The sequence below is a fragment of the Suillus plorans genome (genome assembly GCF_016647745.1).
Source record: "Suillus plorans strain S12 chromosome Unknown HD556scaffold_100, whole genome shotgun sequence".
Classification (NCBI taxonomy): Eukaryota; Fungi; Basidiomycota; class Agaricomycetes; order Boletales; family Suillaceae; genus Suillus; species Suillus plorans.
Window position 1 is genome coordinate 50002 of NW_024537484.1, and position 24344 is coordinate 74345.

The 24344-nt window shown below is 46.6% G+C and overlaps 7 protein-coding genes across 7 annotated transcripts; 2 read left to right on the plus strand and 5 right to left on the minus strand.

The window, feature by feature from the left end:
* Positions 1 to 107: 107 nt before the first annotated feature.
* HD556DRAFT_1418292 (isoprenoid synthase domain-containing protein) lies at positions 108 to 1404 on the minus strand. The gene is made up of 5 exons (XM_041304410.1): positions 1174 to 1404; positions 1028 to 1123; positions 874 to 972; positions 408 to 818; positions 108 to 359 (listed from the first exon to the last, which is right to left on the minus strand). The coding sequence occupies exons 1-5, from the start codon at positions 1393 to 1395 to the stop codon at positions 231 to 233; spliced, it is 957 nt and encodes a 318-aa protein (XP_041153447.1). The 5' UTR covers positions 1396 to 1404; the 3' UTR covers positions 108 to 230.
* Positions 1405 to 1446: 42 nt separating this feature from the next.
* HD556DRAFT_80283 (uncharacterized protein) lies at positions 1447 to 1999 on the plus strand. Its single transcript, XM_041311677.1, has 2 exons — positions 1447 to 1558; positions 1607 to 1999. The coding sequence occupies exons 1-2, from the start codon at positions 1506 to 1508 to the stop codon at positions 1854 to 1856; spliced, it is 303 nt and encodes a 100-aa protein (XP_041153448.1). The 5' UTR covers positions 1447 to 1505; the 3' UTR covers positions 1857 to 1999.
* Positions 1904 to 2777, minus strand: HD556DRAFT_80287 (mitochondrial 39-S ribosomal protein L47 (MRP-L47)-domain-containing protein). Its single transcript, XM_041311678.1, has 3 exons — positions 2457 to 2777; positions 2229 to 2398; positions 1904 to 2179 (listed from the first exon to the last, which is right to left on the minus strand). Exons 1-3 carry the CDS (start codon positions 2740 to 2742, stop codon positions 1952 to 1954), a joined length of 684 nt encoding a protein of 227 aa, XP_041153449.1. The 5' UTR covers positions 2743 to 2777; the 3' UTR covers positions 1904 to 1951.
* Positions 2778 to 8856: 6079 nt separating this feature from the next.
* On the minus strand, positions 8857 to 10400 carry HD556DRAFT_1450170 (uncharacterized protein; the record flags this gene model as incomplete). The annotated part of the gene is made up of 8 exons (XM_041307721.1): positions 8857 to 8953; positions 9023 to 9177; positions 9232 to 9408; positions 9456 to 9594; positions 9646 to 9839; positions 9894 to 10005; positions 10059 to 10208; positions 10264 to 10400. 8 exons carry the CDS (start codon positions 10398 to 10400, stop codon positions 8857 to 8859), a joined length of 1161 nt encoding a protein of 386 aa, XP_041153450.1.
* A 1701-nt stretch (positions 10401 to 12101) lies between these two features.
* Positions 12102 to 12836, minus strand: HD556DRAFT_1248936 (uncharacterized protein; the record flags this gene model as incomplete). The annotated part of the gene is made up of 1 exon (XM_041298805.1): positions 12102 to 12836. A coding segment is annotated over one exon (735 nt), but the record flags the coding sequence as incomplete, so codon positions are not given.
* A 1830-nt stretch (positions 12837 to 14666) lies between these two features.
* On the plus strand, positions 14667 to 15378 carry HD556DRAFT_1450171 (uncharacterized protein; the record flags this gene model as incomplete). Its single annotated transcript, XM_041307722.1, has 3 exons — positions 14667 to 14966; positions 15015 to 15098; positions 15148 to 15378. 3 exons carry the CDS (start codon positions 14667 to 14669, stop codon positions 15376 to 15378), a joined length of 615 nt encoding a protein of 204 aa, XP_041153452.1.
* A 1493-nt stretch (positions 15379 to 16871) lies between these two features.
* On the minus strand, positions 16872 to 17453 carry HD556DRAFT_1313843 (uncharacterized protein; the record flags this gene model as incomplete). Its single annotated transcript, XM_041300853.1, has 4 exons — positions 16872 to 17084; positions 17131 to 17202; positions 17250 to 17304; positions 17356 to 17453. The coding sequence occupies 4 exons, from the start codon at positions 17451 to 17453 to the stop codon at positions 16872 to 16874; spliced, it is 438 nt and encodes a 145-aa protein (XP_041153453.1).
* Between the last annotated feature and the right edge of the window lie 6891 nt (positions 17454 to 24344).

The following is a 24344-nucleotide window of genomic DNA, read 5'->3' on the forward strand; positions in this document are numbered from 1 at the left end:
GTTGGGTGTCAAGAGGTGTGCAGCCGGAGAACGCACTTCATCGGACTTCTAAATTCAACCACCACTGCATCTTGAAAGTCAAAAAACCTTGGCCAAAGCGATCACAATGTTCCACAAAATATCGTATCATGAAGTTTAAGCTGTTCAGAGTGAAAAGATGCGTGAAATGGCAACGTTCTACACCGTTACAGGCGCTACATTGTGCTAAGATGCAATGCCGGCATGTCTTTTTAGAAAGTCCTCTTATAGTAACTCCTCCAGACTTGCCACGCTAATCTCCAATCTCGGATCTGCAAGGAGGGGTTAAAGACGTTGAAATTGACCGATTCCAACGTCGATAGAATGGACACCACTGGTATCTAAAAAAATTCGTCAAACATCATAGTAATCCGAAAAATCCGACGTACAGCAGCGGAAAACACAGGCATGGCGTCCGGTGGGACCCTGCCCCCGGACTCCTTGAACATGTCGCGTGCGGTGAGTAAATGATCATTTGCAACAGTTGCGAGTTCAAACACCGCATCCTCTAGCCCGTGGGACGATTTCCCCTTGCTGAAAATTTCTTGCTGATTGACGTTATGCTTGGCAGTGATCTCCGCGGGTATGACCATAACACCCTTACTAGCATGAAAAGGTAAAGCTCGTATAAGGGTCGTCAATGATTGAGCTACCCCGAGATGCGAGGCTGCGTGCGCAAGCGTGGAGGAGGGGAGTTTCAGCATTTCCAACAGAAGATAGAGGAAAGTTGATGAAGTAGACTCCGCATGTGATGTCATGGACTCCAGAGTAAGGTGTGTCTGGTTATGAAGTTCTTGTTCCTTCAAGTTAGACAACTATAAGGGCCATATGTGAACGCATAAACGAATCGCTCACCCTTGCTTCGATTATTCTGTTAAAGTGATATAGAGACAAATGGTTATCCCGTGTTGCTTCATACATCGCAAGAGCAATAGGATGGCGCGGAGGCTTATCCTATCATTGACAGAGACCATCAGGTGATTGCGGTATTCAAAAAAGTGCCACCCACATTGTAAATATCTTTCATGGCATCTCGCCAGAACATTAGGCGTGCCTGACCCAAGGTAGTCTGGGACACCGCCTCTCGCACCGTGGCAAGCTCGATCTAAAGCGCGAGTCAAAGACAGTCAAACACCGGTAAAGCGTCACACGTACATAGAATGCTCTGAGTGCTAGATACCCACCTTGAAATCGTTTAGGGTATAGCTGGGACGTCAAATAACCTTCATAGTCATGTTTCCGTACCAAGTCTTTGCAGTATTCGGCTGGATTGAAACTACCAGTCTCAGAACGCAAAGCTGAACTTGTATGAAGCCGGCGAAAAGAACTTAATCTCTGTAGACAATGAGAACGAAGCGACAGTGGCATCACGATCATGGCTCATGACAAAATGTAGAATGACCGGCAACCAAACTTCAACATTTCATGAGTTACCGGAGTTGTAATACTTCCACGCAGACTCAGTACCAACGTCCAAACTGTCTGCGATGTCATTGAGAAAGTCGGGACTTCAAAAGGAGGTCTTAGCACTCTATAGACGGTAAGTGACAGTCGGGACAAATGCAAACTTTCTTGATGGATCCTCTAGTGCATTACGCATGGTCCGTACCAAACCAGTTTTGACCCAGCCAAAATTTCTCCTCTTCGTGCGCTACAACTTTCACACGCAAGCATCTTCTGTATCACCTCGCAATGTTGCAGCTATAGAGCACCTTATCCGTCGTGGTAGAAGGCAACTGGAGATGTACGAGCAGCCCTCTGTCAGAGACTGCCAGATATCACGAGCCATGAGTGATTGGGAGCAAAGCCGAAGCGGATCACGGACAACATCACAGTAATATCAAACATCACAGGAGATGGTAGATTCGGTCGAAGCAATTATGGGTAACTACGAGTATGGTACAAGAGTTTGGGACGCGACTCCCTCGTCGCGTCACACAGTAATGGGTGTACTCGACCTCTTGGTCCGTCGTGCCTTCAGCCTCTCAGCGCGCGTACGAGGGACATTTTCTTTATCTTGAGATGGTTGAACGCCAGTTGTCGTGGGCTTCGGCTCGGATGCCAAGAGCTGGCGTTTAGCTTCCAATTCAGCAATATACTTCTCGTAAAGTAGTCTCCGCTCGTTAATCACGTATTTTATACGTGCCATTGATTTCCGACACTGTAAAAACATTCAATGCTTTAGTCCGGCATAAAAATGGCATGCTCACTTGAACATCCTTTTTAATGCCAGCAAGACTCTCAGGATTGCTGACACCAATTCGTCTCGCCTCCTCTCTCTGGGCCGCAAGGAGGTTTCGTTCTCGCAAGAGAACATACCAAAGCGTATGCAAGTCCTTGAAGCTCTTTCGCCGAAGTTCTGCTGCTTTCCATGACCTCGCTGCGGACAGTGACTGAGCAACCCGCGAGAATACACAAAGAAAATATTTAACACTCACCGGGATCATCTTGGAACGTGTCTCTTCCTTCAAGACTCACATATACCATCTCCCCGTCGACTTCCTTCTTTCTGAAAAAAGCCCAAAGGCCATGGTTCGGGTCTACCTCGACGCCAAGATGGGGTCTGAGGGCAGCACCTTTCGACTTGCGAGTGGATGGTTGGAAGTCAGGCCTTTGAATCATACGCGAAGGATCGATGAGTGGGACTTCATTTGAGTTCCAACGCACCGACTGCAGAAAACGAGCAGCACGCAAAGGGCGAACTGCTTGCAGAATTGTTGTCATCGTTTTGCGTCAAAGAATTACTCGGACAGTCTAATTTGCATACTTACATAGCCACATAATTGGCTTAGTCAGCTTTCTGTGTAATTGCCCTCTTGCCCTTACATCACTGAAAATCAAGATACGTTACCAACCATTATATCCGCCTTATAATGGTCATAATATCTGCAATCAGGTAAAATATGGTAAGTGGTTAGATAATGTCATATCTACCTTTAAACACGTAGCCTCCTTGACCAATTTAAATAATAATAATACGTATTTGTCGGACCACCAAGTATGGCATGTAAGTGAAGAAATTATAATCCTTTTCGCGCAATACACTGTCTTAAAACTACACAACTGGGAGTCAGACGTTAAGCAACAGGAACTGTAATATGCGGAAGGTGATTAGCTTAGCCAGTGTTAGAGACCATATATGACTTTAAACACGTAGCCTTTGTGGCTAATCTACACAATGATTACATGCGTATGCCGAGACTCCAAGTATGATGCGCAAGTACATTAATCACAAGGGATGTACCACAGTACAATACCCGCATACCGAGTGACTAGAAGTCAAACATTAAGAAATAGTGACTGACATGCAGAAGAGGATCATTTAACTAGTGGTTAGATTTGTGACGAGGAGGACATAAGTTGTTAAGGTTGATAACGCGAGGGCAAGGCTAAACGAATATATCTCAGTCTCTAGTCAGTAGGACAGGACTCTTGGTATGTACCTAAACGAATATCTAATAGTAGGTTCATCAATATACAGGCAGTCTAAGTGGGTATCTGTACTCACATCTCAGTCTCTAGTCAGTAGGACAGGACTGAGATGTTTCTATCTCAACGACTCGTTTTGTAAGTAAATTTTCTGTCCGCAAATGAATATCATACGATTAATCTTCTAGCGCTGCGCCCAGCGCGGGAACTTCCGAACCGAGACTGCGTTCGTACCTTGCGTCTCGGCGCCAATCTCAACACTCCCCCTCGAACGCAACTTCTCGATTCGGCTCACAATCATCACCACCTAGGCCCCGCTAATTCCCAACGACATCTTCGAACATAATTTCTCCAGGCGTGGCCGTGGCAGCGCTTTAGTGAGGATATCAGCAAGATTGTCGTCAGTGGGACAATATTCGAGATGGAGGGTGCCATTTTTGACGAGTTCGCGGATATAATGGTATCGGATGTCGATATGCTTGGTGCGTCCGTGAAATTTATTGTTTGATGCCAGCGCTATAGCCCCTTGATTGTCGCAATATACAGGAATTGAATCTGGAGTCGGTCCATACAACTCGTCCAAAAGAGCTTGTATGAATAGGATCTCGCGAGCAACGCTGGTGAGCGCTATATACTCTGCCTCGGCCGTCGAGAGTGCAATTAACGACTGCTTTCTGGCACTCCAGGCCACCGGCCCACCATTTAACAGGACAACATACCCTGTTATCGAGTGCCGATGAGGCTGGGACGCCCAATCCGCGTCTACGAAGGCTTCTATGCCCGTGTCAGTCAATCCTAAGGTAAGCTGCATGTTCTTGGTAGCTTGGAGATGACGGATGATTTGTTTGACAGCCTTCCAGTGTGTCCATCCCGGGTTTCGCATGAATTTCGACAGTATTGCCACTGGAAATGCGATATCAGGGCGTGTACTGACTGCTGCATACATCAGCGAGCCGATGGCTCGCTGATAAGGTACGTCCTTCATATCTTCCAGCTCTGCCTGTGTTGATGGAGACTGATCTGTGGACAAGATTTCACCAGGGTTCATTGGTGTGTATGCAGGCATAGCGTCTTGCATGCGAAATCATTGTAGGATGGTCTCGACGTATGCTTGCTGGGATAGGGTGATGGTGCGTGCTGTCCGATTTCGCTCAACTTTTAATCCTAATAACCACCCAAGCTCCCCTAGATCGGTGATTTCGAAACGTTTTCGAAGTTGGTCCTTAAACCATTCGATATGCTTCGTGTACCTCGAAGTGATGGCCATGTCGTCAACTGAACTAGTTATGACCATGTGCTCGTCCTTCCTATGACGATAGTACACTGCCCTATCAACCTCCGAGCGCTTGAATCCGGTGTCCAGGAAGAATCTTTCGAGTTCTTCCGACCATTCGAACCCTGCCTGTTTAAGGCCATACAAACTTCACAAAAGTTTCAGTACTTTGTTCTCGTCTCCCGGCTTTAGGTATCCTGGTGGGGCTCGCATATATATGTCATCTTTGAGCGGTGCATTAAGGTAAGCACTTTTGATATCGACTTGATGAACCTCCCAGTCCTGACGTGCTGCCATTGATAGTACCGTTCGGATGGTGGTCATATGCGATGTAGGTGCGAACGTCTCCGAATAATCTAGCCCTTCTTTCTGCCGCTGACCATTTGCTACTAAACGTGCCCGCAGTTTCAACTTCTCGCCATTTGGGCCTCGCTTGGTGGCTAGCACAAAGTGGCATGGTATTATGTTGGCTCCAGGTGGTGCGTCTACTATCTCCCATGCGTCTAACCTTTCGAGCTGACCTATCTCATAGTCAATAGCTTCTTGCCATTCTTCGGCATCCGGTCCACTCAATGCTTCCTTTAGCATTGGTTCTGGCTCGGCGGCTGCAAGTGCCCAATGGATTAGCGAGGTAGGCTCTAGGCTCTCATCTGCTTCTGCTGCGACTGAGGCTCTCTCCCCCTCATGTAGTGCACGATAATAGCCTGCTGGTGGACGTACGCGAGTTTGTCTAGGTGTTGGTGGTGTGGGAAGTGGTTGCGCAACTTGAGGTGGGGTTTTTGGCACTTCTGGTGTCGGTTTGATGTGCTGGACGTGGTTCAAGGTTCGTGGCTCTTGCACAGGTACCTCAGACTCCCCCTCGGCCAGTACATCATCAGCTGCATGTACCATTGTTGGGACGAAGCTGATGTTTCGCTCAACAGAAACCCATCTCTTCGCAGGCCAATATACTCGAGATGCCTTGCTCTCGAGATCAACACCTACAAACACGGCTTCTTCAGCTCGCGGTTCGAGTTTTCCAGCATGTGGGAGATGAACGAAAATCCTCCCCCCAAATTCGTGTGCGCGGGATAGATCTGGACGATGACCATGAATTAGGTCATACGGTGTGTGTCCGGGGATGGCATGGGAAGGTAAATGATTCTTCAACCATGTAGCATAGTTAACCGCTTCTGCCCACAGGAATTTCGGCATATTCTTTGCAATTAGCATAGCTCGTGCCAACTCGACCAATGTGCGATTCAGACGCTCCGCAACCCCATTTTGTTGCGGCGAGTCATGAGCAGTAAGTTCTCGCTTGATTCCCTTCTCTTGCAGGTACACATTGAAGTTAGAGCTTAGGTATTCGCCACCACGGTCCGAACGAAGGACCTTGATCTTCGCGCTATCATGCTGCCTGGTAAGCCTCGCTTCATATGTCTTGAATGCCGCTAATGCCTCGCTTTTCTGCTTTAGGAACATGACCTGTGTTTCACGCGAGAAGTCGTCGGTGAAACTTATATAATACAGGCACCCATTGATTGTTGCTGTCTGCGCCGGTCCCCAAAGGTCAGTATGGATTAATTCCCCATACTTTTTGGCTCTGTTTGGTGACTCCTTCGGGAATGGCTGACGTGTAGCCTTTGCTTGAGTACAGGCTTCGCAAAATTCTGGCTTCGAGGTGGAGTCAAGCTCGACACCTTCAATAAGGCCTTTCGTGATGGCATCAACAATCGCGGCCTGAGATACGTGGCCTAGGGCACGATGTAAGTCGCTAATGGTGAGTTTGGTCTTGGCAATGTTTGCGTGCTGATGAGGACTTGCAGCGATACTATATAGTCCATTTATTTGTGGAATTTCGGCAATGACTTTTCGTGTTGGAGCGGGGGATAGGATTTTGCACATGGCATCTTCGAAATGGACTGCAAGACCGGCTGCAGCAATACGATTTGTCGAGATCAAGGTAAAAGCCATCTTCGGGGTGTAGAGAGTGTCCTTGAGTGTAACTCTGGTGCTTGTTTTTCCTAATGGTAAGTCTATTTCGACGTTTCCGCGACCAACAGCACTAATACTTGATCCGTCAGCAGTGTGCACCTCCTGCGGCTCGATTTGGACGAAGCTGATGAATTTTGAGCGATCAGGACAAAAATGAGATGTCGCGCCGGAGTCAACAATTGCTCCACGGTGTTCGACTGGTATGTTGATCTGTTTTGCTACACTTGCCAAGTCTGATGTGGCAAATGCATAGTTCTCTCCTGCTGTTGTCGTGCTAGACTGGGTGGCTGCATTGGCAGCTGGCTTCTGTGAGCGTCCATTCCTTTGTCCCCGTCTTTTAGGTCCCTGACCCTCTTTGCCTCCGCCTTTACTCCAGCAGTCTGCTTTAACATGTCCGACATTATTGCAGTTGTAGCAGGTGACACTCGAGCTTCCACCACCATTTCGGCCCTTCGACCTATCTGGTTTTGCGCCCGCAGTCAAGGCTGTGTTCCCTCCCTTCTTCGACACTGTTGGGTTCATAATAACCCGGTGCTCGTACTCTTCCGAGACAATGCCCATGATCTCTTCTGGTGAGAGTACTTTCTTCGAGACACGAGCTGCTGCATTCATTGATGATAGGATAGGACGATAAGACTCTGGTAGCGACCCCATAATTATGGCCGCGAAATCTTTGTCGTCGAGTGATGCTCCCATGCTGGCTAGCGATTCACGTAGCCGCATTAGCTCTCCAAGGTGAGCTTTTACATCCCCTCCTTCCTCGCATCGAGTCTCTTGTAACCGACGGCGTAGGTCTATCTGGACAAAATCACTTTTGCCCTCGTGTATGGTCCGAATCTCCTCCCATATCTTCGAGGCACTGTCCAGCTTTTGGACACGCAGCAGTAGCCGATCCGTGATCGTGCTAAAGATGTGCTGCTTGACGAGTGAGTTTTTCATATAGAACTCATCAATTTTCTTGTCCAGGTCCTCGACTTCAGCATCAGTGGCCATTGTACCATCTGGCTTCTTTGGTTTGCTCGTTATTGGATCAATCGTGTAAGGCACTGGCTTTGCCGCGCGCCCATCGACATAACGCATCAGACCTCTGGCGCCGATCACTGTCAATATTCTCTCCTTGTAAGTTATCCAGTTTGTTCCGTCTTCGGCAAGCTGGGGAATGTTGAATAATGAGGATCCGGCACTGGGGAGCATTGTATCCATTGCTGAAGCAGCAGGGCTCATAACCTGTTAAGGTTGATAACGCGAGGGCAAGGCTAAACGAATATATCTCAGTCTCTAGTCAGTAGGACAGGACTCTTGGTATGTACCTAAACGAATATCTAATAGTAGGTTCATCAATATACAGGCAGTCTAAGTGGGTATCTGTACTCACATCTCAGTCTCTAGTCAGTAGGACAGGACTGAGATGTTTCTATCTCAACGACTCGTTTTGTAAGTAAATTTTCTGTCCGCAAATGAATATCATACGATTAATCTTCTAGCGCTGCGCCCAGCGCGGGAACTTCCGAACCGAGACTGCGTTCGTACCTTGCGTCTCGGCGCCAATCTCAACATAAGTTGTGTACTATTTTCACTGACCTACATTGTAGGCAGATACTTACAGGATTGGCACGAGCAGACACAGTATATCAATTCAAAGTTTTAAGATATTGATGTGCCTTGCATCGCAAAATGAGGTGCTTAGAAACAAAATTGTCAGTATTGAGCTGGTGGCCCACATGTATCAGCGCAGTATGTGCTACCAGAGCTTGCAAGTCAGGTGGACGTGTCCCTGGTCACTCGCAATGCCGTTCTTGACACAAGCACAACCAATGTTCAATACTGCAACACCACACACAACCCGTTACCTGAAGTCACATTAGTGTCATATTCATGTTGGCTGCTAGATGCTAGATGGGTGAAGAAAGTGGACCACTCGTTTCGACCATATGGTGGTGCAGAATGTTTAGACAAATTATCTATCATTCGACATTTACGCAAAAAAGGGCTCTGATGGCATTAATATTGCTGATCGTACTACTCGGATCTTACTCGGCAATTGAATGCATAGTGTTGCGGCCAGAAAATACAATTGTTGATTATACAACATAGCTAATATAAAGTTTTATACATGCAACTCCCAGTTAAGTACTAGTAGGTTCCAACTAAACTAAACTAAACTACGGGCAACATCGTTTGGCCAAAGTCATGGCAACTGACATGTGGTTTGCCTGCTGCGGGCGATAGTCAGAAACATGTTTTCGACCAAAAACTTTTCTAGAAAATGAAATTTCAATGTACCAATGCATCAGTGGAGGGTAGAGTAAAGACGCCAAGGCTACTCACCGATTCCACCAAAGTAAGATATCATCCACTTCTTTCGCTGCTTCGGGTGTTGGAGGAAGTTCAAGATAGTCGACTATGTTGTCGTAAAATTCTTGATTGTTGAATTCGTCATCAACGACGCGCCAAGATCCCGAGCTTGACAACGCAAATCTTAGCTAAGCCCTCTAATCAGCAAAACATGCAGATACTTTGAGTTGAATAGTCTGAACCTGAACAGATATGTAAGCTATAGCTCGAGGTTGGATAGATCGCATATTGAGTAGTGTCGAAACGTCACGCCGAGTGCGACGCTCACCACTGTTCCTCCCGAGTGCGGAACGAGCCACCGAGTCAACAGCTTGTTCCTCGTCTGTGGAACTCGGAGAGGTGAATACGCGTTTAAATGCCTGCAGACAGCATTCAGTAGAACTTCTGTCACACATGTTAATCTCACCTTTACGAGTAGCTCGCCTTTAAACAGATCCTTTGCAGGGTTCTGGGGGTCGTAATGTCCATCCTTGTACAGGAACGAAGGCCAGGAGCAAGCGGTGATACGAAAATCGGGATGGTAGTCTCGAATGGATGCTCGAACACTTTGAAGGTATAAGTTAGCTGTGGTACAGTGCTCATAAAAGAGCCCTCACATGGGATCGCTCCAGTTATAATCAACTGGGCACAGGAGTCTGCCCGTCATGTCGTGGTAAAAACCCTGACCAGATTTGCTTTGCTTGTGAATGGGGGGATTTGGCGTGGGGGTACATTCCATTAGCCAATCAGCGACAGCACGCTTGAGACCAGCAGAGTCGTCTCCTCTGGCCCCATCAGAGCTTTCATTCAGCTGGATGCGAGATACAGTAATGATTCGTCGGTGATTTGTTCTGGGGAATCTCACCTTATTATATGCAAAAGCAAGGGTTTCATGCTCGGCAGATGACCGTAGCAACTTACAAACCGAGGGACACCATATCATAAGTTTCTTGAAGGAGCGATACCGTCTGTTCTCTCTGGAAACACGACCTGAGAGTCAACCAAGTAAGATTCGGAAAAACACACTTACTCTGGGTTATCTGAGTCCATTATGTCAGCGTCAGATTCGTTAGCAGCGCCCAGTCCAATGCGCCTATCGAATTCTGCTACTAGATCCTCAACGCGCTCGGTTAGGCACACGAGCCTTCGAATGGATCGACCATAATATACATTTGATTCACTGTTTTGATCGCATTATCAATTTGTTGTACCGCATTTTCGAATACCAGACATACCATTTCTTCACAGTGAGCCGATGGACTCGGAGGTCTGCATTTTCTTCCTCAAGTGCAGCTATTCGTCTTTTAAGAGCGACTAGAGGATGAATATCATAATTGTCTGATTCAGATTGAGATGGTGATAAGGACGCCATTGCGCATGGATAAGAATGTTGAGTGGGGACTTGGAAGTGGGCATGGCAGTCAATTTAGCTGAAGAAACATGACGGAAATGAAGCGCGGACCTCGAAAAGCTAACGGTACCAATGATCCCCACACAACGTCATGGTACTAGCTGCGTTTCCAAAGATCTGACACCTTTTGAATTTCGGCTCCGTACATTCTTCATATCTCCATGGACAGTGCATTGTGTACGTATTGAATGGTGACACAATTGACTGATTAGTAGTAGAGTTTGCTCCAGGGTGATTCTGTCGATCGATGCAATTAGATCAAACTGCAGTCTAACTAAGTCAATGTGCGTCAACTGACGGTGATTACATAAAATGTTGCGGTCAACTTGAATACAAGTACGGGTGGAACAAGAAAAAACAATTTATTGGATAAAATGGAAGGACGGGGACGCTAAACCAATCAAAGTAGAGACACCAAACCAGAGGATACTTACCTGGATGAAATGGAGACTCTAAAATAAAATTACGTCCAGATATTTGCTTGCTATTATGCGCTGGCGGGCAAACCGGATTTGAAAGCCTTTACAACAGGTGTCAGAATATCATCGAATCAAATAGAATCGAACTCCATGTCGTCCATACTTACCAACTTGGAGCTTGAAACTGACCCCCGCGTCTTCTATCCTTCCATCAACGATTTTCTGGCCAAACTCGATAAGGCAGAGTCACGACGCGGGTGGACTGAAAAGTTTTCGCGTCCACTGACTTCACTGGGAGTCAGGACGGTGGATGATATAGAGATCATCTCACCTGAATGCCTTACCGTTTTTCACGGCCTCTGTCCCCTTATGGTCATGGACTTCTTCGTCCACGTTGTCAGTTATCTCGACGAAGCCGGCAATTCACACCAGAGCGCTAGCTCTGGGCCGTAATGTGGAAGGCAGCTGGAAATGATACTAGGTAAGAATGCAACGTTGTTCAATACCCGTCTAGTAGAAGGTAAACACCTTCATTTCTAGCAGCCCTATCTGCCGCAGTACATCTAGTACATGCTGGAATAGACGCCTTTGCCGAGAGACAGGAGAGCACACATACCCAAATCCTTGACACAATCCGCAGGGCGTACTGTTTACTATGAGGTGTGGTTTAGCACCATTCACATTAAGAAACCTCGAGCTGTAGTACTCACGATTCTTCGGTAATCTTTGAAGTCCCCCTGACACAGATCGATTCATAGTTTGTACTAGTAGGTGTAGTTTAGCATCATGTATAAGTCTCGAGCTGTAATGTTACATACGATTAATAATACCAGACTTGGAGCATAATGAAGTCGGAATTGCGGTCTCGATGTTGCGCGTTCGCCTCTCCTTGCTGTTGACACTTGCCGACGTAATTTTGGGGTGGTTGATAGGTCTGCTGGCCGAGTGGGGGTGTTGGCGGTGAATGACGCAATATCTTGACCTCGTATGTCTCTGACCCGCCACTCTCAGTATGACGCATAAGATTTTGGCCAGAAGATGTACATAAATACTTGTGGAAAGGAATAAACACGTCCCCTACTCTGAGGTAGCACATCAAAGTCTGTATATCGCTCCGATCGAAGATGATTATCTGTATAGCCACAAAGTATATCACGGTACAAACTGACTGGAAGCTGCTCAGCGATGCATGATGTCGGATGACGGTACACTAAAAGGCCCTCCTATCAAAGGCATTAGCCGGTCATAGTGTGCTTTCGGGATAGAAAGACATGCCTTTGGTACTGTTGCGCCTCCAATCTACCACTTGATCAGCACCCTTCCAGAGAGACATATCGCCACCTCCAAATTCACCCCAGGTAGTGGGAACTTGAGATGCCAGCACGATGCGAGAGTCGCTGAGGGAGTTAGATTCCAGGAATGTTTGGACTGTGTTGATATCTTCTGAGATACGGAACACAACTACTTGGAGGTGTGGCAGAGTGAGAAGGGACGCCACCAATTTTGGCTTAGTCCTTCGTGTATGGATATGTAGACACAAGTGCGTCAGTCTATGGAGGTACTCCAGACCAACTGTAGAGCTCCATAGCACCCAGCCGTTGAGAATTTCAAGATGTGTCACTGTACTGAAGATCTTGAAAGAGGAAAGGCAGACCAACTGGGTGTAACGGAAAATGAGGGATATACTAAGTGATAATGATATTAGTGGGAGGTCACTTAAGGGCTGCAGTAGAGGATTTGTTGTTCCGTTCTTGATGTCCGATGGCGCAATCCATAATGAGAGATTGGTAGTACCACTGCACAGGGAAAGTATCTTTGCGGCTGTACTCAGACGTACATCACCCTCGATACATAATGATTTCACGGTCCCTCGAGCGAAATCACGGTGCTGGGACCGAATATAAAGTGATGAAAGAAAGCAGATAGCAATGCTTTCATTTGATAGAACAATTTTTCGATAAAGCAGCGTTTCGGCCCTGCCGCAGCAGTGCTCAGTATCATTGTGCTCTGCCTGTACCTTCGGAATTGCTCACCAGTAACACACCCTTCGCGAGACGAATAACAGCGAGTAAGCTTGCTGCATGCAATCAATAGCGAGAGTGATGATCTCTCTCTCAAGTTCGAGGGGAAGCGTTGGTACTGGCATGCCAGTGAACAAAGTTGAACTGCTGGTGTGGCGGTGCAGCGCAATCCAAGTCGCTTCAATATTTACTAATCTATATTTACATCTACATTTTGAAAAAGATGGCAAAGGTGATCCAAGTTCATCCGCATGCTTTTTTCCAGACTCTTAGCACCCATTCATCCTCGGTCTCTATCTCGGCCTGGTTTGGTGGTTAGCCCCAGGCAAAATGACTACCGGCAGTTTTTGTTAGTCTCAGGCTCTATCTACCAACGTCAAGGAGATCGAGAATCGAGATCACCAACGAGGAGCTCAACGTCCATCTGGATGCGTAATCCTCAGGAGACAAATTCCGAGGAGTACGTTACCTTCTACAAATCGCTGACCAACGATTGGGAGGAGCACCTCGCCGTCAAGCACTTCTCTGTTGAGGGTCAGCTCGAGTTCAAGGCAATCTTATACATTCCAAAGTGGTCAGTATTGTCCGTCTACATTCAATCGCCTTCAGTGACTTGGCTTCATAGCGCGCCTTTTTATCTCTTCAAGACCAAGAGGGAGCACAGCAGCATCAAACTCTACGTCTGCTGCATTTCATCTCACTCAACAAATCATGCTCTCAACATCGCATCGCCTACATACTATACACCGCCCTTCACTGACTTCCGGCTGATTCCTCCCTGTCGACGAGCGTCACAACTCTTCGAAACTAGTGATTCGAATGTGGGAGTTATACCGGACCGCGCAAAGCAGGATATGGAGTCCATGGAGGTAGCCTGGGCTAGGCACAGTAGCGTCCGTGGCATTTGGCACTTATCATATTTAGCACTGGCTGGTACTATTACTGCAATCCGGGCAAATCGTAGCCTAGAAATCTATTTGCGTTTCTTCAATAGTACTAATATAACAAAGCCTCGTCAATGTTATAGTAATGGGTGCACATTAATCGAGCAGTCTTGAGAGAAAATACAGATTCGTTGATCAGAGAGACTTCCTAGGCCGTCAAACGAGTTGTCTGCGACATTGTGACCCAGTAATGGTAGTTCCACGTTTAGGCTAAACATATCAATGCTAGATCTGACTCAGAGGTAATTTCGTTTCACTCACCGGCATAAGTTTAACGTTGGGTTGTACCAGCCGGATCATGTTACAATTGATGAGGAGCTCGGGGCTGCCAAGCATTTTCGGACTGTCCTGTAAGGAGTTATGAAATTACATAGAACAACCCTGGACTGCGACTTCTCCGCGTGCCAGAAAAGTTCAAGACGCGGAACTTGTTGACGTCTAACTAGGAGTGTATGCATTTACCCTGAATGATTGTCCTAGATGTCTGCATCGATCGATGCGGTGCCGAATATGAGACTTTACGTTGCTGATGAGCACTGTCAGAAAACGCCTAGTACATCACACTCACTCAAGATACTCCAGAAAATTCAAAACGTCTGATCGATGGGTACGGAGCACTGCATCTTGACTAATTGAACAAGGGTATTAGCTAGTATAGGAATATTATATTGTTCCCCTAGCCTGACCGAGCAACCGTTTAGGAAGTCGATTTCCATTGGGTTGTTCTGCCTTGCGTCGGAGAGCATAGATTCGGACAAGTTGCCACTGCACCAAATGCAGTTAGAATCGTAGCACAATAAAATGTTTTAAAAACCCTTACACTCGACAGAGTAAGCAAGAAACATGTCGTCTGACAGTGACACTCGTACCAATGACTCTCGCCCTTCTGACTTCAATGATGCTCAGGATGCAATCTTATCGGGGTATGCTAACCTTGAGTTTGAGAGCTCCAGGAGGTCTACTCCAGAAAGTCATTTTGGATGCCTTGGGTCTGGCGGTGGCCAAAGCGCCCCTGCATATTCCTGTGGATGCTATAAGCATGTTATAAGTCTACTTAAAAGGATCAAATCTTCACCTTCACCTCCAGACAATGAGCAGGCATTTCAGCTTGCAGATGACTTTGGAGCGGAACAACCAAAGCCAGTATGTGTCTGGATTATAGGTGGCGATTGTACTAACAGCTAATTTCAGCAGTTGGAAGCTCAAGATGGCGATCACTATAATGCTGATGCACGTCGTTCAAAGCGAAAGAGGTCTGACGATCATGATGATGTTGTGAGTACGCCCAGCTCAATTTTTCGACTGACACACTCACCACACGCAGATTCCACGTAACTTTGGCCAGGACATGACTAGCATGAGGGCAACATCAGTACCTGTTGTTGAGCGTCAGCCACCTGTGAAACGCAGGAAGATTGGAAGATCGGCACTAGCCAAGGTCATGCAGGAAGTTGTGGGATTGCGTGAAGCTGTGAGTAGGATTGAAACGGTCATCGGCAGGCAAAACGGAGTTATTCTTGAAATCTGTAACGCTATTGAAAACCATGGGATGTGAATTGTTGTATTGATTCTTCATACTAGTGTAATAACAACTTACTTGAAGCAGTATCGACCTTGATGGTTACTGAGCAGTGCTGCCAATAGACTAGGTTCATCACAATCATCAATTCTGGCAGCAAGCTTCTTGTTGGGTCAGAGTTAGCCAAGACCAAGTGCTCGTCCCTGGCCAGCAATGCACCGCCGCAGCCTCGATGTTACAACACGGCCGGCTTACATAAACAAAGTTTGCCATAACAGATGAAATCTTTGAATTCGGAGTTTTGCGGCGCTGGTAATGTGTAAGCTAGTCACGCACTTTTCAGAAGTGCCGCGTTTCAAATTTCAAGCCTTGAGTCGTTCAAGATGTTCACTGGTGAGTTGCCCGTTCTCAGAATGGCATGTACTCAGTGCAATAACAGTGATCACGGGAGCTTTTTAAGCATGCCCTGAGGGCAACGTGATAGCCTTGCAGCTTTTTTTTTATAAACCCTCGCGTTTATCTTATGCTTTGCATTGAGCTGAAATCAACCTCTCTCCGAGTATTTGTTGTACAGTGCTGATACTATGGCGATATTTGCTCTCTGATTGGGTTCGTGCTCTTCTTTTTACCTCTGGTTTTATCTTCAACACGCGACCCCAGTCCTCGCGACCTCTTTATCCCTAGTTTTATTTTGTCTCACTTTTTATACTTATCTTGTGCTTTCTCTTTAGGTCTTTACTGCTTGTCTTCTGGCATTCTATTCAGCACAACGTCAACGGTGCGCATCACCTGTATCGTATACTCCATCTCCATCACATCTTCGATTATTCTTATACTGCAACGTACCCCAAATTTTTATTCAGCAATCATCGGTCGCACATCAGCTCGTTAATCAACTAGTGAGTAAATTTCTTTGTAGCGTGTTATTGCACTGACACAATTTGTACTTTGCACGCGAATCAGGCTCATGAAAATTCATTCGAGCTTGAGCACAATCAACGGGTGCACCTGGATCACGCTCAACAATGGCAGCTACATGACTCATTGGTCCAGACATATCGCTCGACCTTTCCCAAGATATTGCCAGGCTGAAGCCCGGTGCTGTAGGCGACATTCGGGATGTTATTCAGGGCCAACTGGAGACTTCTCCTCAGTCCAAGCTAGGTGTTGTGAATGTAACACCATTCAATGATGCAAGTCCGCTGGAAACGGCTTCTGATGTCTGTCTCGACTCCTCCCCAATACCTCTGATCATCAAATTTTACTGTCCCATTCTCGCATGTCGTCCACTGATACACTGGAATCCTCGGAATCTGTCGACCACATTAAGGTTTTTTTCGCTTCAGCAGCCAAAATTCCGAATATGTTGAGTGGAGTAGGTGTTACATTGTGTATTGTACATTCGTCCGATGTGCGCAGCCGCTTAACTCATCCCCAGCCTCTTAGAACTTCCCTCTTCATGCATATGGTCTAAAATACTCGTAAGTCCGTTCGGAATTTTATGTTTTGAACCGGCTTACCTGGCAGCGCTAACGTGCACCTCTAAGTCCCAGAAGATATTCTAATTCTCGCATCTCCATCTCAAAAATTCGGCGCTCCCTAGCAACCCAGAGCACCAGCATCGCGCACATTTCTTCTGACCAGTGCGGAGGCTGAGGATGGGGCTGAATTGGCAAGTCCGGGTGATAGAGCTGTTGGCGCACACGGAGTCGCGCGCCGGCCCATGTAACGTACATAAGTTCCTTCGAAAATGTTAAAATTTTGCTTTTTGAACGAGTCGTTACTCACGTGTTGTCCTTCCGTCAGCGTGAACTGCACGTTCCGAGGCCTTGGTATGATTTGTAAATCGCGTTCAGGAATCTGTCGAGAGTCGGTGAGCAATAATTATTAGAAAATGTTCGGCGTACCTGGTGATCGCGGTTCCCATTTTGTCCTCCATTATCGTTAGCGTTATTGTTCATGCTTTTAGTAGAGTAGTGAATATATAATTGAATTTATAGTGAATACGCTTACTTTAGTTGCTTTGACTTCTCGTGTCTAAGAGCACGTCCCGTTTTGGACGAAAGTATATCTCTGGCATTTTCCGGAACGGCACGTAGTACATGACACATCAAGATGTGTCATGTAGCGCCGTTCCGGAAAATGCCGGAGATATACTTTCGTCCAAAACGGGACGTGCTCTTAGACACGAGAAGTCAAAGCAACTAAAGTAAGTGTATTCACTATAAATTCAATTATATATTCACTACTCTACTAAAAGCATGAAAAATAATGCTAACGAGACAGCAATCAAAATGGTATGTAGAAGGTTTATTAACGTTCATAGTGTAAGCTTCACAAGGCCACGTGATCATATATCTGTTCACTCCCAGTAGGGCGAAACTCCTATACTATTGTATCTTGGTGTATCCTGAGCTTGTTGGAAGTATCCGCGCCACAATTCCAAAACTCCACCCAGGGTCTGTATCCCGGCGTCTTTGGTAAAAAATACACGCGTGATGTTCGAATATTTTCCAGAAAACAATGAACATTGCTAATAAAAGCGAAACATACAGATTCGGTGCCTGGCGGATGATTAGTTGCAGGACGTTAATCGCTGTTAGAACTTGAGGAGTCTGCTTGGTCTGTTTGTCAATGTATGTTCCTCTGACTCAGGCACAATATTTGTGCGACATTATCTAGTATGTATTGTATGTATCATACTCATTGTCAAATGTCGCGTCAAGGTGTTGATGACATCACGCTGAGATTCGGAACATGTTCAGCCGCTTTTTGTGATGTGTCAGGAGTCCCACGAGCATAACACTACCTAATACTACAGGCCTTTCCGGGTCGCACTTGACGTTCTACCGCTCTGTCAAATCTATGGTGCATATGAAGAGGTCATGAAACTTGTTTATATTCTCAAGGATCTAACGGCTTTTCTTATACTCGTTACTTTCATTAGCATGCACCTCAAATGTGGAGGGGAATGCAGCGGATCATTCTCAGCGCCTAGAAACTTGACCCGTCACCGTCAGACCTGCAAGCACTGGCAGAAGCAGCTGAGTCTGCAATCACAACACTTCAAACGCATCTCTGCATCCCTGCAAGACTTGGAAGCTCCTGCTACAAAGAAAATGAAACTTAGCGCCCAAATAGTGAGTGTATTCGCTGCCAGTTATACCATACCCTGATCTCCACTCATTTGAATATTAGCCAACTTCTGTCTCGGACTCTCCACCCATGAACACGGTGACATCCGATTCCTCCAATATTCCTGCGTCTCCACCCAGCATCAATGGTCCGGCAGTGGCCTCATCTAGCACCTCCGCATTTGACGCCCTGCAAGAAGAGCAGCCAGAAAGTGGAACTGGCCGTCCATCTCGAACACATCGACGGCCTTTACGATTCAGGGATGAGCTTCCAGCTCCCCCACCTGCCATTCCAGAACCAGCTTCGACAACTGTCGTGCGCCGGGTGGTTCTTTATGTGTTCGATTCTTTTCGCACATCTCTCAATAAATTTGGGATTGGATGGGAGTATCGCCACCGACCATCATATGACCCAGACTCTATTGTCTCCGTCGACCAGCTGTCCAATATCACATCTGATTCCCCTTCCCTCGAGGAGCAAGCTAATCATTCTCAGAGCCCACCTCTATCGCAGTCACCACCTTGGCCATGGAAAAATATGAGTATCTGGCGCTTGATGTCTTGGAAGATGACCAGTAATAGTGGTCTAACGTCTGAAACCCAAGTTACCCGTCTCGTTCGCGAAGTATTAAAGGCGAAGGATTTCAGTCTCGACGATGTGCCTGATAATTTCAATGCTCACACAGAAATGATGCACTTCGATGCCTCTGAGGCAACACTGGACCCTACCGGTATCTTTCAAAGAGATAACTGGAAGGAATCGGTAGCAGAAATACTAGTGCCGACCAGGGAGAGAAACGCGGATGGGAATGGCCAACTATTTACTGTCCCAGGTTTTCATTATCGGCCACTCGTGGCTGTTATTCGTGCGGCCTTCTCAGAGGCATCATCTCGCTGGTTTCACCTCACTCCTTTCAAACGATTCTGGAAGTCACCGCTAACTGGACGAGAACAGCGTTTATATGACGAACTTTACACGTCAGATGCCTGGAACAAGGCCCACGATGAGTTGCAGAAGCAGAAGAGGGGTGATGGGTGTAAACTGGAGCGGGTTATTGCTGGGCTCATGTTCTGGTCCGATGCAACGCACTTGACGCAGTTCGGCGATGCTTCTGCATGGCCAGTCTATCTTTTTTTTGGGAATCAATCGAAATACGCCCACGCCTGTCCGACTACCAATGCTTGTCACCCTATCGCGTTTATCCCTTCTGTGAGTATCCATCTTTCCCGTCTGAAAATCACCTAATCCGATTCGTCTCTAGCTACCAGAATCCATTGTGGCTTTCATCAACAAGTTTATCAAGACGAAGAGCATCAGCGACGTTCTCGCCCATTGCAAACGGGAATTGTTTCATGCGCTTTGGCGCATCCTGTTAGATGATGAATTTGTAGATGCATATAGGAATGGGATCGTGATCAAATGCCACAATGGGGTGTTTCGACGAGTCTTTCCGAGGATTTTTACTTACTCTGCAGATTACCCAGAAAAGTGATCTCATTTATCGTCTCAACTTCCACACGCTAACTGACAGCCTTCAAATAGAGTCCTTCTTGCTGCTATTCGCGACAAAGGAATTTGCCCGTGTCCCCGCTGTTTTCGGCCGAAATCATGCTTTGATCAGCTCGGTCTCAAAGCTGACATGTCGGCACGCATCAACAGTGTGCGTTTATACCTCAGAGACAAGATTTTTGTGGCACGTGAGGCTATATACAAGCTAGGTGCTCCGATCAAAGGTGCTGCAGCCGAGAATCTTCTGAAGGCGTTCTCATTGGTGCCGACCTTGGTAAGCACAATTAGCTATAGACCTTTTGAACGATTTGAGTATATTTTGCCCTTAGAACACTTTCAACGAACGACTTGGGCCTCTGGGCCTTGATTTTTTTCCCATACTCGTGGTCGATCTCCTGCATGAATTTGAGCTCGGAGTCTTCAAATCCGTCCTCAAGCATCTTATAAGGCTTCTTTATGCCATTGATGTCAAATCAGTAGCTTTGTTGAATGAACGGTACGTATTCATTAGCATGGCAGCCTCACCTGATGCTAACAGTTCCTCGATATCAAGCTTTCACTTAATTCCGTCATTTGGAAAAGGCGCCATTCGATGTTTTCCTTCAAATGTATCTGAGATGAAACAAAGAGCCGCACGCCATTTCGAGGATATCTTACAGGCGGGTTTGATTTATGCTGCAGTGCTGTTCTTGAATTTATCATAATCTGATTGTTGTCCAGTGTGCGATTCCGGCATTTGAGGGTCTATTCCCAGACTCACACAATGGAGTTGTCCGTATTCTCCTCTTTCGTCTTGCTGAATGGCACGCCCTTGCAAAGCTTCGAATCCACATGGATGACTCCCTTGATCTACTTAGTCAAGCTACTAGATGTCTGGGACAGCAGCTTCGAAAATTTCGAGATTTCACATGCTCAGCGTTTCGGACTATGGAGCTCCCAGCGGAAATTGCTGCTCGTCAGAGGAGTTCCAATCTCAACTCGGCAGCCGCAGGAACACGGCCATCTGGAGCGCATCCTAAGGCTTTCAATATCCAAACTTATAAGTTACACGCGCTTGGTGACTATGTAAGCTCTATCAAGATGTTTGGAACCACTGACTCGTACACTACCCAAATAGTATGTATCCATCTTCAGTGGAAGTAAACGACTTAATCCTTTGAATTTCCAGGGCGAGCTTGCACACAGGCTTTTGAAGATGTTCTACCGCAATACAAATAAGCAAGATCCTTTGAAGCAGTTGGCGAAGCAAGAAAGGAGGCGCACTCGTATCAGACGTCTGCAAGAATCTAGCGATGCCAGGGACCTACTACCACCGGAAGCTCATCATTGTTTATCAAGCTATTCGGGTATCATCATCAATTTGGCTCATTATCTTGAACAGCATCGAGGTGACCCAGCTGTCGCCGTAAGATACGTTTTTGTGACTGTTCTGACACGTTCAGTAATGTTACCTGACAGGACTTCATTCCGAAAATTAAAGACCATATCCTTTCCCGCTTGTTGGGTTTAGAATATGACGGCGACGAACGAGACTTCACGGATGTCGAGCGAAATAACTTGCGCTTTATAAACAATCTGAACAGTGTTTTCCAACCTAAGCGCTTCCAAATCAACTATACGACATACGATATCCGTAGGGATCAAGACACGCTCCGACCTGGAAACGGCTCTACAGTGATGATGTTGTCGAGAGAAAGCAGTGTGGGTGCTCACCCTTTTTGGTATGCACGGGTATTGGGTGCATTTTGTATCAATGTTCTTCATGTTGGCCCAAATGCTCACAACCGCTCACCTCAGCTCATGGAGGTTTTGTGGGTGCGATGGCTCGGTGTGGTGCCACAGTACCGTTGGGGCTTCCGAGAAGGCCGCCTCCCAAAGATCGGATTCGTTCCCGACTCACCTGGTGCTTTCGGGTTTCTTGATCCATCACTAGTGATCCGGGCATGCCACCTTATCCCTGCTTTTGCTGACCATCGCACGACCGACCTTCTCAGACATGGTCCCTCAGCTGCAAGACTGCCTGGAGAGGTCGACGACTGGGCTTCATTTTATGTCAATATGTGAGACTTGTCTCGCTTTATATTCATACACTCACCATAACTCGTGCAGTTTCGCCGATAGAGACATGTTTTGCCGTTTCGCAGGCATAGGTGTTGGGCACCAAGTTCAATATGACTCATTGAATATTGTCCAACCTGATCCCGCAGTAGGGAGCGGAAGTACTGATGTTAGTCACGGAGACGTCTCGGATGACGATGACCCTGAAGCCAATGCCAATGTCGACTTTGGAGATGAAAGCTTGCACAAAGATGGTTGCGATAGAGACCTGGATGGTGTCAACCAGGACGACGCAGACACAGACGAAGATGAAGATACTCGCGAAGATTGCGACAGTGATGTAGATGACTTGAGTGATTATGGCAGTGACTCGGAGGATGAGGGGCCTGCATTCAAATTTTGATGATAATTATCCTCACTCGTACTAGTACCCTCTGTTTATTTCCTAGTAGTACCCAATGCAGCCGGCGGCCTTTCGTGCACTCTCTCAGGCTGCCCTCACCTTGAATATCATTGAACCGTATCCAAAGACCATGAATGGAGTATTGATGGACCCCATGGACGACCTGTGAGTTACTAACTTGAAACGATGAATACTCAGAACACAATGAGTCAAACGAGTGAGTTGGCGCTACTACTAGTATGCACTGCCAGTGGCAAGACCTAACGATATATGTAGGCGTGAGAGGTCCTCTGTAACTCATTGCATGCCATTATATCTCCTACCCCCCATGATGGACTTGGGCAAATGGTGTTGCACCTTAGAACATGTCTATGCTTACCATATAATAGCCATAGCTCGTGATAGTCTGTGTGCGGACACCGCAATCATGACCGTCATCGCTAATAAGATATAAACTTCAGCCAGCTTGATACTTGCCTGATATTAGATATCTAACGAGACTATCCAACGTCATTTTTTCTGCAGGAATTGATACTGTGAAATCATTTGGATTAAGAATGGTAGAAATACAGGCGTTTGCTTATCATATGATACACCTTTATAATGGCATATCAAGTGTCGCATCGAGGCAAAAATTATCAAGGGGTGGTAATATTATATATGTTTGATAGACTGTTATATTCCATTGTATGACGTTACCGTGACCAATCAGAATTGGTTAAAATTGTAATTTAAGTATTGTCATACCGAGCTGAGTGAATTTCAGTGATGTAACTCCAAGTACCGCAGCTTGGGGAGTCCATGATATGTTTCAAGTCCTTTGTTGCTCACTCCCGACGCGAATTTTTTATGCATTAGCAGCGTCATTTCTATCGGAATGCAACCTGCCTGGGCCACTAGTCAACACTTGCGGACCTCTGCTCGATCAGCCGCACTTTCCAGAAGTAGAAACGGCATCTGGACCATGTACAACTGTGGCCTCATGAACGTCGAGCACGACTGAAGGAAAGCACACCCCCAAACTCGTGAACAATTTTGTTGTCCCCGTGCCTGACCACTGATACCGAACTGTTAAATGCAACGAGCTGGATTCCAGGACCTCAGCTCTCTCGGGAATTACGCTCGAAAGTGATTAATCTCTCTTTGCCACATTCAGATACGGCGTGCGTCCGTATCGTACAGGGACATCTGGAAATGCATGAACTAACAAAACAAGGCTCAGATCTCCCTAATATCCTTCAGGGTTTAAACACTGGCAAGCATTTTCACAGGATCGAATAGCGCAACAGATTTTCATCGCCCACATATGCATCTGCGGGTATCCAGCGATCTTCCCACTGAAGATCTATGGATAAAACGGCGCGAGTCTAACGAGACGCGACAGGTATACCGTGCCGCGAGCGGAGTGAAATATGTGACGCAGCACTCAAATCACAACTGCCGGCGAGATAAAATGGCAAGGACCAACAGCTTTTTGGATGCAATGGGCTCGAAGAGAGCCTTTCGTGCCTCAAAAATTGTAGGTATCGAAGCCAGGAACCGATTTCTCGAGCAAGCGCCGCTGTAATTGACATTGCTTAGCATCCGAGGCATAACTTGAGAACGAGAGGTATGATATTTTTTTCGTAGATTCTTGACGAGATCTCCTACTTCAATTATCTCCAGGACTATGAACACATTAACGCAGATGCACTTGTGCTTGTGCAGAGCCACATGATGAGCTTGCCATCAGAAACGTAATATGAAAGTGTAGACGATGGTTAATTCGGCATTTGCTGCTGCGAACAAGCCAGAAAGTGCCAAATTAACCATCATCTGAAAGCAGGTTCAAGACGTTTGAGGAAATCCACTTAGGAAACATGAGATCTCCAAATGCTATGTAGTTAGCCGTGCTGAT

What these genes read in the sequence shown, in the direction of transcription:
- HD556DRAFT_80283 (XM_041311677.1), top strand. Translation starts at nt 1,506, where the DNA reads ATGTCATTGAGAAAGTCGGGACTTCAAAAGGAGGTCTTAGCACTCTAT. An exon ending in GTCTTAGCACTCTATAGACG is followed by an intron (nt 1,559 to 1,606) that starts GTAAGTGACAGT and finishes TGGATCCTCTAG; the next exon opens with TGCATTACGCATGGTCCGTA.
- HD556DRAFT_80287 (XM_041311678.1), bottom strand. Translation starts at nt 2,742, where the DNA reads ATGACAACAATTCTGCAAGCAGTTCGCCCTTTGCGTGCTGCTCGTTTT. An exon ending in CACGTTCCAAGATGATCCCG is followed by an intron (nt 2,399 to 2,456) that starts GTGAGTGTTAAA and finishes CACTGTCCGCAG; the next exon opens with CGAGGTCATGGAAAGCAGCA. An exon ending in GCATTAAAAAGGATGTTCAA is followed by an intron (nt 2,180 to 2,228) that starts GTGAGCATGCCA and finishes ATGTTTTTACAG; the next exon opens with TGTCGGAAATCAATGGCACG.
- HD556DRAFT_1418292 (XM_041304410.1), bottom strand. Translation starts at nt 1,395, where the DNA reads ATGATCGTGATGCCACTGTCGCTTCGTTCTCATTGTCTACAGAGATTA. An exon ending in ACAGAATAATCGAAGCAAGG is followed by an intron (nt 819 to 873) that starts GTGAGCGATTCG and finishes TCTAACTTGAAG; the next exon opens with GAACAAGAACTTCATAACCA. An exon ending in TGCCTGTGTTTTCCGCTGCT is followed by an intron (nt 360 to 407) that starts GTACGTCGGATT and finishes GAATTTTTTTAG; the next exon opens with ATACCAGTGGTGTCCATTCT.